General features: G+C 37.1%; 1 protein-coding gene across 7 annotated transcripts in view; it reads right to left on the reverse strand.

Moving 5' to 3' along the window:
- TRAPPC9 (trafficking protein particle complex subunit 9) overlaps positions 1 to 15,964 on the reverse strand; it is a 508,568-nt gene that overhangs the window by 241,922 nt on the left and 250,682 nt on the right. For 5 of the 7 annotated variants that reach the window (XM_055703587.1, XM_055703586.1, XM_055703588.1 and 2 more), the window contains one exon: positions 11,598 to 11,688. In XM_055703587.1, coding sequence (XP_055559562.1) covers positions 11,598 to 11,688 — 91 coding nt within the window. Of the gene's footprint in view, positions 1 to 2,453; positions 2,945 to 4,040; positions 4,376 to 11,597; positions 11,689 to 15,964 lie in introns of those variants that run through there. The other 2 variants (XM_055703590.1, XM_055703592.1) reach the window with 2 other exon arrangements.

Consider the following 15,964-nt stretch of genomic DNA (forward strand, 5'->3'; position numbering starts at 1 on the left):
TATGTTGTAGCCAGATTTTGACAAATTTCACGTTGGTCTTAATATACAAACTTTGATATGAGCCAGAAGGTTTAATTAACTGGATTTACTCCACCACTGCCTGTTTCAAAGCAATGTTTGTGAGAAAGGCAATGTTGGTTTTGATAGCCCACACCATGTTCTATGAAATACTAACTATTCACTTTATTTTTTGTGATTAATAAAGGACAATAGATAGTCTTGAAAATGAAAGCATAGATTTACTTTATTAAGGGAAATCATCAAGGATCCATGTCAGGAATAACGCTACTGAAGATCTAAGCTTGTGATACAGAACTAAGACAAAACCCACACTTTTATAACAGACTGACAAAGATAATTACCGGGTGGACAATAAAACACCACCCTGTGACTACTCTCTCGAAATGCGCAAAAGAAACAGCAAGAGTAAAAACAGGCAAACAGCAGAGGCTGAGAAAAGCTATTTAAACTAAAGAACAATATTGACATGAGACTGAAAGGGCTGGAAATGAGTCACAAATAAATTTAATCTTGAAATTCCCATTCACAGCAAGGTTCTCAGAAGGAGTTCAATAAGTTTACAAAAGGCTCTCCAAACAAAATTATATTGAGACACCTTCTGCAATATAATTCTGAATTAACATTAAAGATGTATATTTCATGTTATGAGATAAATTTCAAACCATATGCAGACAACACAATTCACTGTCTACTAAGTACCCATAAACAGAACTAATTTCCTTCAAATAGAGCTTAACTGTTTAACAAAAGTAGTTCATAAATAGCAAATAGTGAGCACACTGCTGATTAGTATCTTCATTAGGAACAGATGTTCAGAAGCTCACTGGTTGCTCCAGCAAGTTATACAAAATTATAGTCACTTGGAAACCAGAAGAGGTCATTCTGCATCTTCAAACGGCAAAGTTCAGGATGTTCACTCCAACTGACAGCTGTTTACTGACCTTATTTTCATCTGACTCTCAAAAACTTAGATTACAATTACATTTCACACACTTTTTTCATTTTTTTTTTTGCTTGACTACCACTATTTGGCTATTTCATTAGTGAGAGAAACCGGCATGTTTTCTTTCTGGAAGGTAAGCATGTATGGGAAAAACTGCGATAGTAAAGAAGTGCTGCAGATATTGGGAATTAAATGCCATGGAGAAGTCCACTAGGCAGGACAGAGTGAACAGCCATCCTCATGGGGTCAGCTCCCATTTGGGCGGTTTATCGTGGGCCTAAATTCCTGGGCAGAATGAAGGAGCTACAAACATATCTCATTTCAAACAAGGGCTCTCAATCCAAGTGGCGTAACCTACAGGTGCAATGTCCCATTTGCCCAATGCCCAGTCTGATATATAAGGCAAAGCCCAAGCCAAGAAGCTCTGCCAGATCTGAGCTGGTGATCCCTCCACTCAGCAGTGCTCCAGCTGGAGTCTGGAACTTTTGTGCAGCATAAAACCAACTCTGCAACTTCATGTCCTGCTAAACCAAATTTACTAAATGCTCCCACAGCTGGGAGTGCTGTTGGAAGACAGACCTCCAACCAGAACCATCTGGGGCTGGTAGCACCCATTTCTGCTCTAAAGTTTCTGATTTATGGTCTCCAACACTTTTAATACCTGGGCTTTTCCTTTAGCTTGAACAACCTGATCCCATCGTTCACTCAGACAACTGACAGTTCACTGTTTATCAAAGCACAGAAATGTAATTATCCCCTAGCACTTCTTTTAATTATTGAGGATTGCTGCTGCTGCCTTTTTTTCTTTCCTCAAGTTTTCACATGAGGTAACCAATTATTTTTCTCTGTGTAATTCTAGACGCTGCTGAGACATTTTACCCTTTCTATATACTACTAACATGTTTAATTAAGATCCTTCCTTATTTCATCTCTTGTGTCTGGCCTTGACATAAAGGTTCTGTAACAGCCCTGTATATGTCTGGTATTATTGAGCCACAACTTTATATGATACTGTACAAAACGTAATGACTAACAGAAAACAACTTGAGTATCTTTTGGTGAAAGCCCTTTTCTACAAAGCCAGCCTACAGAATGGCTCCGCTTTTACACCCTAAGATGCATGAAAATAGCTCTTCTCTTTCTGTAACTTTTTCTAATGTATCCATAGGTAGTAATAAATGTTATTAAAGCAAACCTGAATTTCTGCTTAATAAGGAAACAGACACTAAAATAAAAGGTCTAAGTTCACCACTGAGTATGATGCAGTATCAATAAACACACAGGATCAGAGCTCAGGAAAGGTTTTCTGTTTGTCTGGCTTCCTTTGCACAATCAAACCAATTAATGATTCAAATCAATCAAATGAAATTAACCTCTTTCTGACCTAAACCTGTACACTTTCTTAAAAAAAACAAACACAAAACCCCCAAAACAAACAAACAACCCCCTCCCCCCCCCAAAAAAAAAACCAAACACCAAAACCAAAACACTATGATTGCTTAATACAAAGGTCTGGGACACAAAATAAAAGCAGAAGTAAAATAAAGTTTTTGTCTGACCAAAAAGGCAATGGGGAGAAAGAATAGGCTAAGACAAATCACAGCATGAAGAAAAAAACCCTCTTATGCTAAAAATCAGACAATAGCTGCCAATTTTGAGTGAGAGACTAAAAAGGAGAAAAGGAGAGAACATGGAAGAGAGAGAACTTCAGTCAAAGCTTATGTTTCTTCATACAAATCTGTCTGTTCTGGTCTGTGCTTGTACTGTTGAGGCTTTGACAGTTGGAAGCTATTAATTTCAGTATTACAAGGCTTACTGAGGTGGATTTATGTTCTTTACAGTCATTAAGTCACTTCTGCTTCCTTGATGAAATAAAGAACTGCTTCAGAATGAACACTGAAAATTAAACCAACGTTGTGTCTCTTCAAAACATCTGTTTGCTGGAGAACTTCTACTGATGATAGGTCATGCTGGTCTTAACTGATGAGTCAAAACACAAGGGGGTGTGGGAAGAACAAATGAAAATACTTGGAAAATTTTGCTTTTAGTAAAGTAAAAAAATAAAAGGAAAACTTTCCATTTAACTTGACTAATTACAAAGTTTAAACTACAACAGAGTACATTTGCACTTCTACCAAGAAGATGTAATGGTCCAGTCAAATGATACTCTTCATGAGTAAAAAAGTTTGATCCAAAGTACAATGTGGTCAGTGAAAGACTCCTTTCATTTACAACATTCATGGCATTCAGTTCCAAGCATATGCATTATTTTTTCAATTGAAATGAAACAAAAGCTGAAAAATGTCAGAAGCCAGATAAGGAAAGCTTAGCATATGCATTCTGGAATATCGTCTCCCCTCTTGCTTACTGCCCCCAACCAATTACACGTTGAACCTGTCCTACATAGGCTATTCAGAATATTCCTCCACTACAATTAGCATACTTTCCATCTCTCATTCTCTACACACTTAACTGTACAATTCGTTTAATTACTGGGCAATTAAAATCCTGCCTGATCAAAGCATCTTTCTTGCCTTTCTTGTTAATACATACATCTTCTGATCTTTTTTCCTTTTTTCTTTTTCTAATTGTCCACAAGCTTAATTGTCTTTGTCTAAATTTTTATTCAAATGTTATCTTCTGTGTCCATCAAAGTAATAGAAATTTATTTCTCTGCAGATTCAGTGCAGATTTCACTTTTCATCAACTGCTTTACAAGACAGTTTTTTTGTCTTTTCAATCTTCTCCCTTACAATTATCTTCACAGCTCTTTTTGAAAGTGTAACCCATTTTCATAATTATTTTGATAGCTTTTCATTTTTTAATTTGGATGTGCAATTAATCTATTATTCAATTTACTTCCAACAATACCTAGAAAATTAAGTACCCTCATAACTGTGTAACAATTTATCATCATTATGGTGTTCCTCAATCACCTGTTATGGCTTAACTGAAATGTCATAAGCAATATTCCTATAAAGAAGTAAACTATGCATAGCTTTTCCCCCCCCCCCTTTAAAAATACAATGTTTTTGTAAATGAAATATTGAAAACAAAGTCACTCACTCAACATAAAAAATATATATTAGGCATATGTGCCTGAATCAAGCTTGAATCAGTTAATTTTCCTGCTACCACAATGCCCTGTTCCCTTTTCTCCTTTTCCTATCTGACGAAACACCATCATTTGGTACTTTCCTCTCCACCAGTACTTCTGATGTTACATTGTGTTGAAAACCTTAATGGTCTTTAAAAAAAATCAAGCCTGCATTTAACAACAGATAGCTCCCATTCAGAACTTACGCCAACATGTTCTTATGCCAACAGTCACCCTACTTCAGCATTGTTTTTCCCCTCCTTGAGACTTGGTCTTCTGATCAGTTCCTGGAGATCAGTCAACTCTTGATTTTGCTAAATTAAAGAAATGTGTCTCAGAGATACTGCAACTCAAAGCACGCAAGACTGTATTAGATGCCTAAGTAGTGAACACAGAACTCACCTGCCAGCTTTACTCAGCCTTTGAGAATTGATCTGATTTTATTCAGTGTAGCATCTCCATAGCATTAAGCCAGCAGTAAGTCTTCATTCCTTCATCACTACCAAAAATTTACTTTTTTCTATTCTGGTTTGATCTGAGCTCTTCGGTAAGAAGTTTCCTATGGGAGGTTTCATTAGAGGCTTGGCCAAACATCACATACACCTTTCTTCATAGCTGAATTACACTGGCAGCTCAGCATAACACTTAATCAAATCCTTTCCAATCACTTCAGACAGCTGAATTTCTAGGGGACTTCTGCATTACTAGTCTCAGAACAGATAACCTTTTTTGCTGGACTACATTTCATCCATTTTATTTATGGTATTTTGGTTTTTGAGATTATCAAAAGATTATGAGAAATACAGAGAGATCTTTTTGACCAAGACCTGTAGTGACAGGACAAGGGGCAACAGTTTTAAACTTTAAGAGGGTGGGTTTAGATTGGACTAAGAAAGAAATTCTTTACAATGAGGGAAGTGAGACAGTGGAACAGGTTGTCCAGAGAAGCTGTGGATGCCCTGTCATCGAAAGCATTCAAGGTCAGGTTGGACGGGGCTATGAGCAACCTAATCTAGTGTTATTGATGTGCCTGCCCATGGCAGAGGTTTGGATTAGATGATCCTTGATGGTCCCTTCCAACCCAAACTATTCCATGCTTCTGTGTAGTAGCCTGATCTCTTCCTGGAGAGATGGTGGTGCTTGTCTTTGAGCCATCAGCATGTATCATTGGTTTAATTCTCCTCCTCCTCCTATCTGCTTTCCTTTTTTCTCTTTTTTTTAAGCAAAAACCTGTAACAATCCACATTGCTGAGATTGGTCCTAGACCAATGCTTAAGACAACTCCATTAGTATTTATTACTCCATTTTCCCTACTGCCTCTTTTCACTGCTTTGTTAAAAATGCTGGACCTGCAGCTTCAGCTACCAGTTCTTTCAGAAATTTGATATGAAGTAACCACCGGCACTTCACCCAACCTGTCTCAAGCTATCTGTCTTTACACAAGAGGTTTTGTTAATTTATTTTCACTTTAGGATGCTCTCTTTATTCTTAGCATCTTGTCTTTGAAATCACTACTGGTTCAGTTATGTCTAAAACTCTCTCTACAATTTATTCCTTTCAGTTTAGAGTAACCAAGGCTTTGGTAGGAATTAGAAACAACAGCTGATTCAAAACATATCACACAATAGCATGTTTTGACATGCGAGAACATTATTCGTGAGCCAGATGCCCTAGTTTTATCAAGTTAGTCCATTTTTTCAATGTACTACCCCAATCCCTTAACACTTCCCAGTAACTAAAGCATGTTGCTTGTTTGACATTGCCAAAATATCCTCCAAAACAGCCTGCACACAAGCTGTTAAGATATGAAAGTGTTGCCACCTCTCCTGCATCTTAAATATAAAAATGAAAAACCTGAAGGTTTTTCTAAATGGTTGAGAAAGGTTGGTTACCTAGTAAAACCCGTTTATCTCCAGATTGTTTCACGATTTCAGTCTTCCTACAAATCAGACTGTGATTTTCTACCTTACAGACAGCTTACTCTTGAGGTTTTCTGGCTAACACTCTTCATTTCATCTTTCTAATGATGATAATGGCCAGCCTACTGTAATTCTAAAATAGAAATAATTAAAGAATAATTTAGTTTGATGAATGAACAGAATAGCATTCATAATTTCTTTTTTGAAGGGCAAACCTTTATAGACCCTGCTGATCTCTCTCTGTTTCCAAACTTGTATCTATATAATCTACATGCTCCTGTGGAGGGCCTACGAGGGGGGTGTTTATTAAAAGAGAAAGCAGAACTACTTCCTTACAGTCCCCTAACACCAGCCTTTGAACAAACATCCAAGACAGCCTTGGAATTTCAAATATGGGGGAAGAGCAATACTGTACGACAGCCCCAACTAAAGCAAAACCATTGACAACGTTCATGTCTGCAGAGATCTGGTTCTTTTTAACTAGGTCCTTGGGGACAACAAGATGCCAGGGTGTCAAGAGAGCATCCAAAACACAGGCTTAGAGATGGATCATTTCCTCATCTACTTACTGACAGCTACTTTAAAATATTTTCCTATGTGTTCAGGATGCTGTGATTTGACACTGCCACAATCCCAAGAGGTAATCAGATAAATTGTGGAAAGAATGATTTAATTATGGTCTAAGGTCACACTGGAAAATGCAAAATAAAACGGGTGAGTAGTTTCAGTAATTAATTCTCAGATACATGAAATATATAAACTGTGAAAATGATTCTGATTTGGTGCTCTCTAAAACATACAATGAATTTATTAAGATTATGTGTTTTTAAAAGTAATGCTTCCACAAGATGTTTTGTGAAACTTAACCTGACAGAATTTCCAAATAAGCTGTCTTGAACCACATGCTCATAAAACACAATACTTTTAAATCTACCTCCCCTATTGATTCCAACTACCTGTGAGGGACAATTTATAACCATCCTACAGTCTGAAGTTTTTCAGTTTTCTCTTAAGCACAATATGCCCACATAACGCAGGCAGACACTCAATTTACTGTGAACCCGCAACAAAAGTGTAGCATTCTCTAGCTGTAAGTAAATAATTAAGACTTTGGTTATTAACCATCACTTTTCTTAATTACGATCTGGACAGCATTCAGCAGCAGTCCTGTTAAGTTTTGCCTTTAATCAAACACTAGAAAATTAAATGCACTGCATTTTGAGAAGGTATCCATGATTAATTTAAACATTATAAACTCTTCTGGAATTCATGTACCTTATGAAGGAAGAAGTGAAGAATGAACGAAATAAAAGAATGAATGAATGTAAAAAGCTACTTCTGGACTTTTCCCCCAGTGAAGCTTGACAAATGTATGTTTCTTAGAATATTACTGCAAATACCATCTTTAGAGTTCATGTATAATCATTGATTATTCAATTAGTTTTTACAGGGAAAGAAAAGTATGAAGTATTTGCCTGATATATTAAAACATTCAGCACTTTTAGGTGTCTACAGTTCTAAATTCCTACCTCAAATTTCTCTAATAGATCTTTGCTCTGATACGAATGAGGATCATCAGGAAAAGGTATCTTTCCCTTGTAGTTGCAGGCAGTGAAGGAAGTTAGATTTGTTTTGCTTTACGTAGCAGAATTTAAAATAGGTTTCTGTTGTGAAATTTGTGTGCAGGATGCCAAGCGTTCACCTCTCGCTTAAGAGGTACTTCTCATTGGATTGTAGGAATATCCGGCGTCCAGCCTATTCCAGGTTCAATAACCAGTCTATTTCAAACTCAGTCTATTTCAAGTTCAGTAACAACATTTTGTGCATAGCATTTGTACCTATGATGATTTTGCTATGGAATGCAGAAGAGTACCATCAAACTGATGAATGTTCGGTCTCAGAATTTTGCTTGCTTGCAAAACTTAGCAACATAAATCAAATAAAGACTGAAAAAAATACCGCACAGCCAGCAACTACAAATGCTTCCATCTGATTATTTTCAAATCAAACCACAGAATTTGCACAACATATGCCTTTGAAGAGTCTTGGTTCTCCTCATTAAACTTTGCAGGCTATGTTTCCTTGATTTGATGATATTAATATATTCACCTTAAAACCACATCTATTCCTACCATTTGGTTTGTTGCCCAGCAGTAAAAAGAAAATATGTCATAAATTTTAGAGAACATTGAACTTGGTGGTGTTGAGCAAGATTATGTTTTCAATTACGTGTGATTTACTAACCTGCCTAATAGATAACTTCATTTTACAGATGTCCTAAATCTTAAAATCAATTTTAACAACATCTTAAGAACTCAGTCTAGCCTTTGACATATTTTCTTTTTCATGATTCCTCATGTTCTAAATACTTTTCCCTTCCCCAGTCATTTAATTATATGAAATCACAATCAACAGTGTTCACTAAGACGCACTTTTTTTCCTCAGACAAGCATCAGAATTGACTTCTTACCCTCAGAGCAAAACTTCAATGCCACTAACTCTTAATTCTACTTTTTCCCTTGCATGTAATGAAAAAAAGACAAGATTGTCAAATTTACATGAAAAATTATTTCAATATGCTTTAATAATTTTGGAAATGTAATATTAACTCTAATATGAATTAAATATGCCACATTTAAAAGGAATTTTGAAGTCCAGCTTTTATAAATTTGAACCAGAGCCAGTCCTTTTTTAATCAAAACCATGTTAAATATTCATTCATGTTTCACTGTGAGCACTTATAATAAAGTAAACGCTTCGGTGTAACCATCAATATAGCAAAAACCTTGAATAACCATAGAATCAATTTTACTGCATAAAGCTAACACAAAATTTTCAGCCACTATATTGAAAGATTATATTACAATGATGGCTAGTAGTAAAGGGTTCACATTAAAATGCAAGTTTTTCATAATACACAAAAAAGCAAAACTCAAAGCAAAGCAAAGCTGTGACTACAGACAGTGTGATGACTAAGAGGGAAAAAAAAATCAGGCTGGCACTACAATATTACAGTATTTTTAAAGTACCTTCTTATCAAAACCAAAAATATTATCAAAATATTGGATGAGGAAGGATGAGAAAAGAAAATCTGTAGACTAATGCCTTATTAATGATATATATTAAGATTATGGTTCACTTTTAGTAGAAATGTTAACAGTCAAAGAACTTTTAAGGTAGCTTGCATATGTTGATATCATTATTGGTACTCAGTACAGATCGCTACCACTAAAAGAGCTGATTCTTACAAGATAGTTAAGTTCAATCACTGCAAAACATCAAGAAAAAAAACCACAGGGAAAAGAGAACTCACATACACCTTCGATGATTTTAAACATGTAATACTTTTCCATGCCGAAAGACAATTTAAACTTCAAGACAGTATGTCACATTATCTGAATAGGTGTGCACTCACACACACATGCACACTCCTGACTGTCCAGACATTCCAGTAACTCCTTATTACTCCAACACATCAAACTGAAAAAAACCCAATTTTTTAATTCCTCCTCCGTCCACATTAATAAAAACAAAATTAGCCTGCACTGCCACGGTACATTTTCTGGAGGGACTGCAGTAGCTTTCCTCATGATGACTGCAAGTAAGGCTACCTGACTAAAACAGCATGAAACCGAATAGCAAAGATTTAACTGCTGAATAATTGAAATTATAGTTGATTAAAAATCCCTAAAATATTCAAATTTTGCTGTTGTTTTCAAGTAAGATTGGGCACTTAATCAAAATATATTTTCCAATAATCTCTGCAGTGACCTAAAGCTTCTACGTAGATTATTTTTTCTGTTAGACAAAATAGATAATATATTCAATAGTAATTTCAGAATAGTAATTTCAGATTGAGAAAAAATTAAGACAAAAAAATAAGACTCCTGCAAAACCAGTATTTTCTGCCACCAGAACTTTCCAAAAGGAAATATGTATAAGTTGTGGCAAACCAAGTATTTGACATCCCCATAGGATCTCCCTTTCCTTGCTTCATTTAATGTAAAAAAATTAGCATGTAGGCCATAATCAGCCAAGAGATTGTGCTTCAAAAGATTTTGCAGTTATGAGGCAGAGAATATCACAGAGTTTTGGCTGGTGTTCATACATTCTGAAAACTAAAGTAACTGGGATTCTTTAACTGCATTAAGCAACAGCCTGAGAAATGACCAACTCCACAGGCAATCAGATTTTACTGCAAATCAGTGCTACATTCATGTTACTCAATAAGTGCATCTAAGTACCTATCACCATTTAGGCAGGAATGCCAGATTAAATCCTACAGCTCTAAAAGCCTCTTTTACTAAGAAAATAGTGGAATTTGGGGGGAAAAAAAAGAAACAGGAAAATAAAAGAAAACACCCTACGGTTGTCATCCTTAAGGTGATCTCCCATGCAAAAGTGCCAAGAGAAAACTTCTGAACACAGAGCCCAGATTACAAATCTGTTGAAGGTCAATGCCACTCCACAGAACTAAGATGACTCCCAAGTGACCGGTCTGAGCTCACAACATCCACCTGACACGAACCACTTGCACTGATGAGGACCAGGGCAATCATAGCCAAAGCCAGTCATATAAGCAAGCGCTACCAAATCCTTGAATCCTCTGAAGAACAGAGGCCAGATAAGCATGATTTCAGAGACAGATGATGATGGTTGAAGGTTGACATGTTAACAACAAACTACTTTAAATCATTGCCAGATTTAATCTTCTCATCTATAAACAAAAATGTTTACAAGTTTTAACATATGAGTTGAGGATGATCCACACACTTGAAAAAAAACCCAAGCATCTACAAGAGTACACAAACATCACAGTTTTGGGTCATTTTAGTTTTAATAGCTAACGCAGACAATAGTGATGGATCATTGTTCCTTAAAACTGGTCTTCTCTAGGTCACCAAATTGATTAAAAAAGGAATATGGAGTTAAATTTCTTTAAAAGCAAAAGTTTTGAAAACAATTGTCTGATGAACTGGGCATTTTTTATTACATTTTTAATTGACACAGAAATGTTGGGAAGAGAACATCCCATGTTCCAAAGCCTCTGAACTAGCCTTGTTAACCTCAGAAAGAAGTCACATTATTATGACTCTTCAAAATTAAATGAATTCGGTATTTCATTGCTGGAACATCATTCTAAGTGCAGAATTAAGATAAATTGTTCTTACCCACTACATAGAGTAACAACTTTTTATGCACCTAAAAAGTTAGCAATGCAAACGTCTCAGTCATGATAAGAAATATACCATGAAGTGTATTCCAGTTCCATAGGAAAGCATTTTAGAGAAATTACTTTTGAAACACAGTCAGGCAAAGGGAATATTTAAGTAGCAGCCACCTCTCATACAACCCAGCTAGAGCTGCAAATTACAAGAGAAAGTGCATACTCAGGTTTCATATTTACTGTCACTGAACAATGATACTTAAAATAGGTATCAATTTTACATTTATCTTCAGCCAAGTAAAATATCTAAAGGAAAATAAAATTCCTAACAAATTCTCCTGTATCATAAATGAATCAGTAAATATCAGTAAATGAAAACATTGTCATTCTCATGCTGCTAAAAATTGCAAGCCTCTAAAAAGACAATCAATAGATTTTGACACTACTCACCCCACTGGAGAGGAGCCAACTGTAGATGCTCCAGGACCAGTTGATTGAGAACACCTTCCACGCTTGCTTCCCCTTCACGCTTCAGGGAAGGGTAAATTGGAATTAAGGAAAATTTTGTTCCAGCCAGAAAAAGAGTATGTAATATGTGCAACTTTTATTATTGCAAATCAAAACTGCAAGCTAGAGACTCATTAATGGTTAGTTACATATTTTGTTTGTTAACCCATGAATTGACTAACAATAATAATTAGAGCAGTTGGTATCTTCAGAATAGAAAAAAATTAATTCCACTGAGAAGTGTTAAAATACAGAGATGTAAAGGTAAAATGTACCTGAACCATAGTAAAACACAAGGGGAAAAGAAGTCTGGAAGCTGTAAAAATGCAGAAACTGTTAACTATGTGGTGCAGGATCAGAATTCAAAATGACAAATTAAGAGCAATCTGAAAACAAAAAGGGTAAAATTTAATAGAGCAATAGAAAACAGAAGAAATGTGGGCTATGACAGCTTTCAGTACCAGCTCAGTGCCAGTTCTTTGGAGGTACAGGGATGTTAGACAATGCAGTGACAGTGTTGTTATCAGGGGCAAACACACCAGAATCACACAGGCACATAACCTGAAAGCTTCCCTTTCTACTCACTCCTGTATGAGTCCAGTAACAAGCTCAGACTGAAATGAGAAAAAATTAGGAAATTGTTATTACTCTAAGGACAGCAAAGCACTGAAATAAGCTGTCGGGTAAAGCAGAATCGCTGTTTTTAAAGGGCTTCAAAACAGGTTACACAAATGCTAAAATAAAATCATAGGCAAAACTCAATGTAACACAAAGATAGTATTATCCATTTAAACAAATTAATAATAATTTCATATGATGCGTCTATTGAGATAGCATGTATTTGTAACAGGAAGATCACTGGATTTCTTTTTTCTAAGTCCCTGACTTCAGAAAGGCCCTGAACACAAAGGGCTTTGAAGCACACCCACATGTCAGCACCAGCTTCTGTTTGGCCAAAGCTGCATTGAGCAGCTTTGGTACAATTTTGTACCACGAGGAGCCCCCATCTCGGCTAGGCTGAGAGGAAGAAGTGGAGGTGAAGCAAGCACCGCTCCTTCAGAGGCACATGTACAGCATATGCATTTCTGTGCACTTACACTGGAATTTCTCTGGCAAAACTTCTATCGTCTTTACAGCTTGGCTCATGCTTCCCCAGAACGAGAGCATCATACAGAAACAGAAGTCGAGAGACAGGATCCTCTCCGAGACTTGAAAACACTCCTTTTCCAACTTTGTAAGCTTCAAATGACACAACCATAGGTGAAGTGATGTCCCACCATAATTAAGGGCTAAGCTCTTAGCAAGACTGATCAAAGTTTGAACCAACAACTCCAAAAGTACTGGAACCATGTTCCTCCAAAATAGATTTAAAGGACTAGAAGAATATCTGAGCTTTTATAAAGTGCTCCTAAAAGTGATCAGTCCTTCTTCTGCAAAACTCTGGAAAGAGAGGCACAGAATCTGACTGATAAACGTATGTTCTCATCTGTGTCATTTAAAAGAAAATCAACAAGTACTGCAGATAACTAATTTCTACCACAGGACAATTTTACAGGTTCTCCACAAGATATAAAAGAAAAGTTTTGAAACATCAGATCAAAACGAGATCTAACAATTATTGATTGAGACTCAACAGCTCAAGGAGATGACAGAAGAAGAAAATGGATGCATTGTATAGCATTCTCCCCATTTTTCTTTTTTTAATATTCTCATTATGCCCTGAAAAATGTCTTAAATAGCAGCCTTTCTTTTTTTTTTATTTTTTTTCCCCCTAAAAGGACTACAGATGAGGAATTCACAAACCCCAAAGAGTCTGGAAGCTGTAAACACCATTAAAGAAAAGCACCTCTTTGGAAAATTGAAGGCAGCAGAGTATCACCTCAGGAAAACATTGCTGCTGAAAAACAAGACCCGGGATACCAGCACAACAGAATAATTACCATAAACCAAACTATAGGACAGAGAATACATAATTTGGATTACCTCATAGAAAGAGCAGATAAATAATTATGTTAACACATCTTCAATGTAAGGAATATAAGTGAGAAAAAACACTAATAAAAAGGCAGTATTTAAAATAGAGTGGCTGCCATTAAAGTTAAACTAACTTAACTGTAATTTACTTACAATTGGCTCACAGTGGTGCCTGGAATATTACAAATTTTTACTGCTTAAAACTCCATGGAAAGCTTAACGTCTCTGATACATTTTAAACTGACTATAAAATAGGTGATTCTCCATATTTTATCACTGGTAAATGCTATCAAAGCATACCCAGGTATTCACATGGATCTACAGAAGGATCTGGACATGCTGGACCAATGGGCCAAGGCCAATTGTATGAGGGTCAGCTCAGTGCTGGGTCCTGCACTTGGGTCACAACACCACCATGCAGTGCTACAGGCTTGGGAGTGTGTCTGGAAAGCTGCAGGAAGAAAAAGGACCCAGGGGTGTTGGTCTACAGCTGGCATGTGAGCCGGCAGTGTGCCCAGGTGGCCAAGAAGGCCAATGGCAACCTGGCCTGTATCACGAATAGCACAGCCAGCAGGACTAGAGAAGCGATTGTCCCCCTGTACTCGGCACTGGTGAGGCTGCATCTTGAAGCCTGTGTTCAGTCCGTACGACAGGGATGTAGAGGTGCTGAAGCACGTCCAAAGAAGGGCAACAAAGCTCATGAAGGGTCCAGAGAACAAGTCTCATGAGGAGCAGTTGAGGGAACTGAGGTTCTTCAGCCTGGAGAAGAGGATATGCAGGCGAGACCTTATCACTCTCTACAACTACCTGATAGGAGCCGTAGCAAGGTAAGCGTCGGTCTCTCTTCCCAGGTAACAAGTGACAGAACAAGAGGAAACAGCCTCAAGTTGTGCCAGGGGAGGTTTAGATTGGGTATTAGAAAGAATTTCTTCCCTGAAAGGGTTGTCAAGCCTTGGAACAGGCTGCCCAGGGAAGTGGTGGAGTCACCATCCCTGGAGGTATTTAAAAGATGTGTAGATGTGGTGCTTAGGGACATGGTTTAGTGGTGGACTTGGCAGTGCTGGGTTAGTGGTGATGATTTTAAGGGCCTTTTCCAACCTAAACAATTCTGTGATTCACAAGAAAACCACATATTGAAATTTCAAGTGCAACGCAGCTATAGACCAACTGCTTCTTAGATTGTGTGCAAATAGTATGCTTAGCTATACCTCAACTAATTAAAAAAAAAAATCACATACCTACTGTTCTTAAATCCTGTGCCCAGTTTTACTTCCCCAGTTCAAGACACTGAAATACAGGATAAAATGCCCTGGAGGGTTACCAAGACAATTAGAGAGCTGGAGCCCATAATGTATTAAAGTAAGTTGAGAGAACAGGTTTGTTTGGTCTTTAGAAGGAAAGAAGACAAGGAGAAATTTTATTGCTGTTATAGTGGGAGGGTACAGAGAAGACGGAGCCACGCTTTTCGCAGAGGAGCACAGTAATACAAACAGGGCAATGGACACAAGTTGCAGGACAGGGTGTTATAACACACCTGAAGATGTTCCTTCCTACCTAAATTATTCTACAATCAATGCAACCTTGCTATCTTCAGGTTACTCCACAGGAAGACCTGGCAGTGCCAGTGGCATTCAGTGCAGTATTCAGGCTGCCCCATAGGTATGGCAAAATAGACTGAGGCATAAGGTAAATGCCCAAATGGCAAAAACTGATTCAGAAAAGATGCTTTACCTTGCCAAAAAAAACCCACCCAAATACATACTTTTTTAACAAGTACCCAAAATCTTGCTCACAGAGTTTACTAAGCATCTAGTCCTGCTTAAGCTCTGCTGCCAAACAGACTCAAAGACAAAAATCACTGAAGTTCACAGAGAAACTCAGTATAGTTGCTATGGTCTAACCATTCCTCATACACTCGTAGCATTTTATATCATTGACCTCTGTCTCCTGACTCTGTATCAGGCCATTAGATAAAATTGCTCATTACAGTGCAAATACAAACCGAACATTCTGGCAAACTTATCACCTTGGAGATGAAAAGCAACCAAACTATGCAGTAATAAAATGTCAGAGAAAAAGAGAGAAAAGCCTAACTAAAGAGTTTGCCTCTTTTCTAAGGCAAGCCTTTAAAAGTCAATGAAAGCAAAGCAGTTGGAACAGGGGTTGCCAACATACCCTTTCATTCTTACCTCAAAGTCGAACCTGTTAAAAGACAAGTGCAAGATCCAGAATTTAAAATTCATTGAAAAAAAACTACACAGATTAATGGACAGTAGTTCAGACTGACAAAGTTAAGTTTGACCTTATGCAATCTATCTACTTATCCAGACCTCCAA

The sequence above is a fragment of the Falco cherrug genome, chromosome 3 (genome assembly GCF_023634085.1).
Source record: "Falco cherrug isolate bFalChe1 chromosome 3, bFalChe1.pri, whole genome shotgun sequence".
In the NCBI taxonomy this organism is placed as follows: Eukaryota; Metazoa; Chordata; class Aves; order Falconiformes; family Falconidae; genus Falco; species Falco cherrug.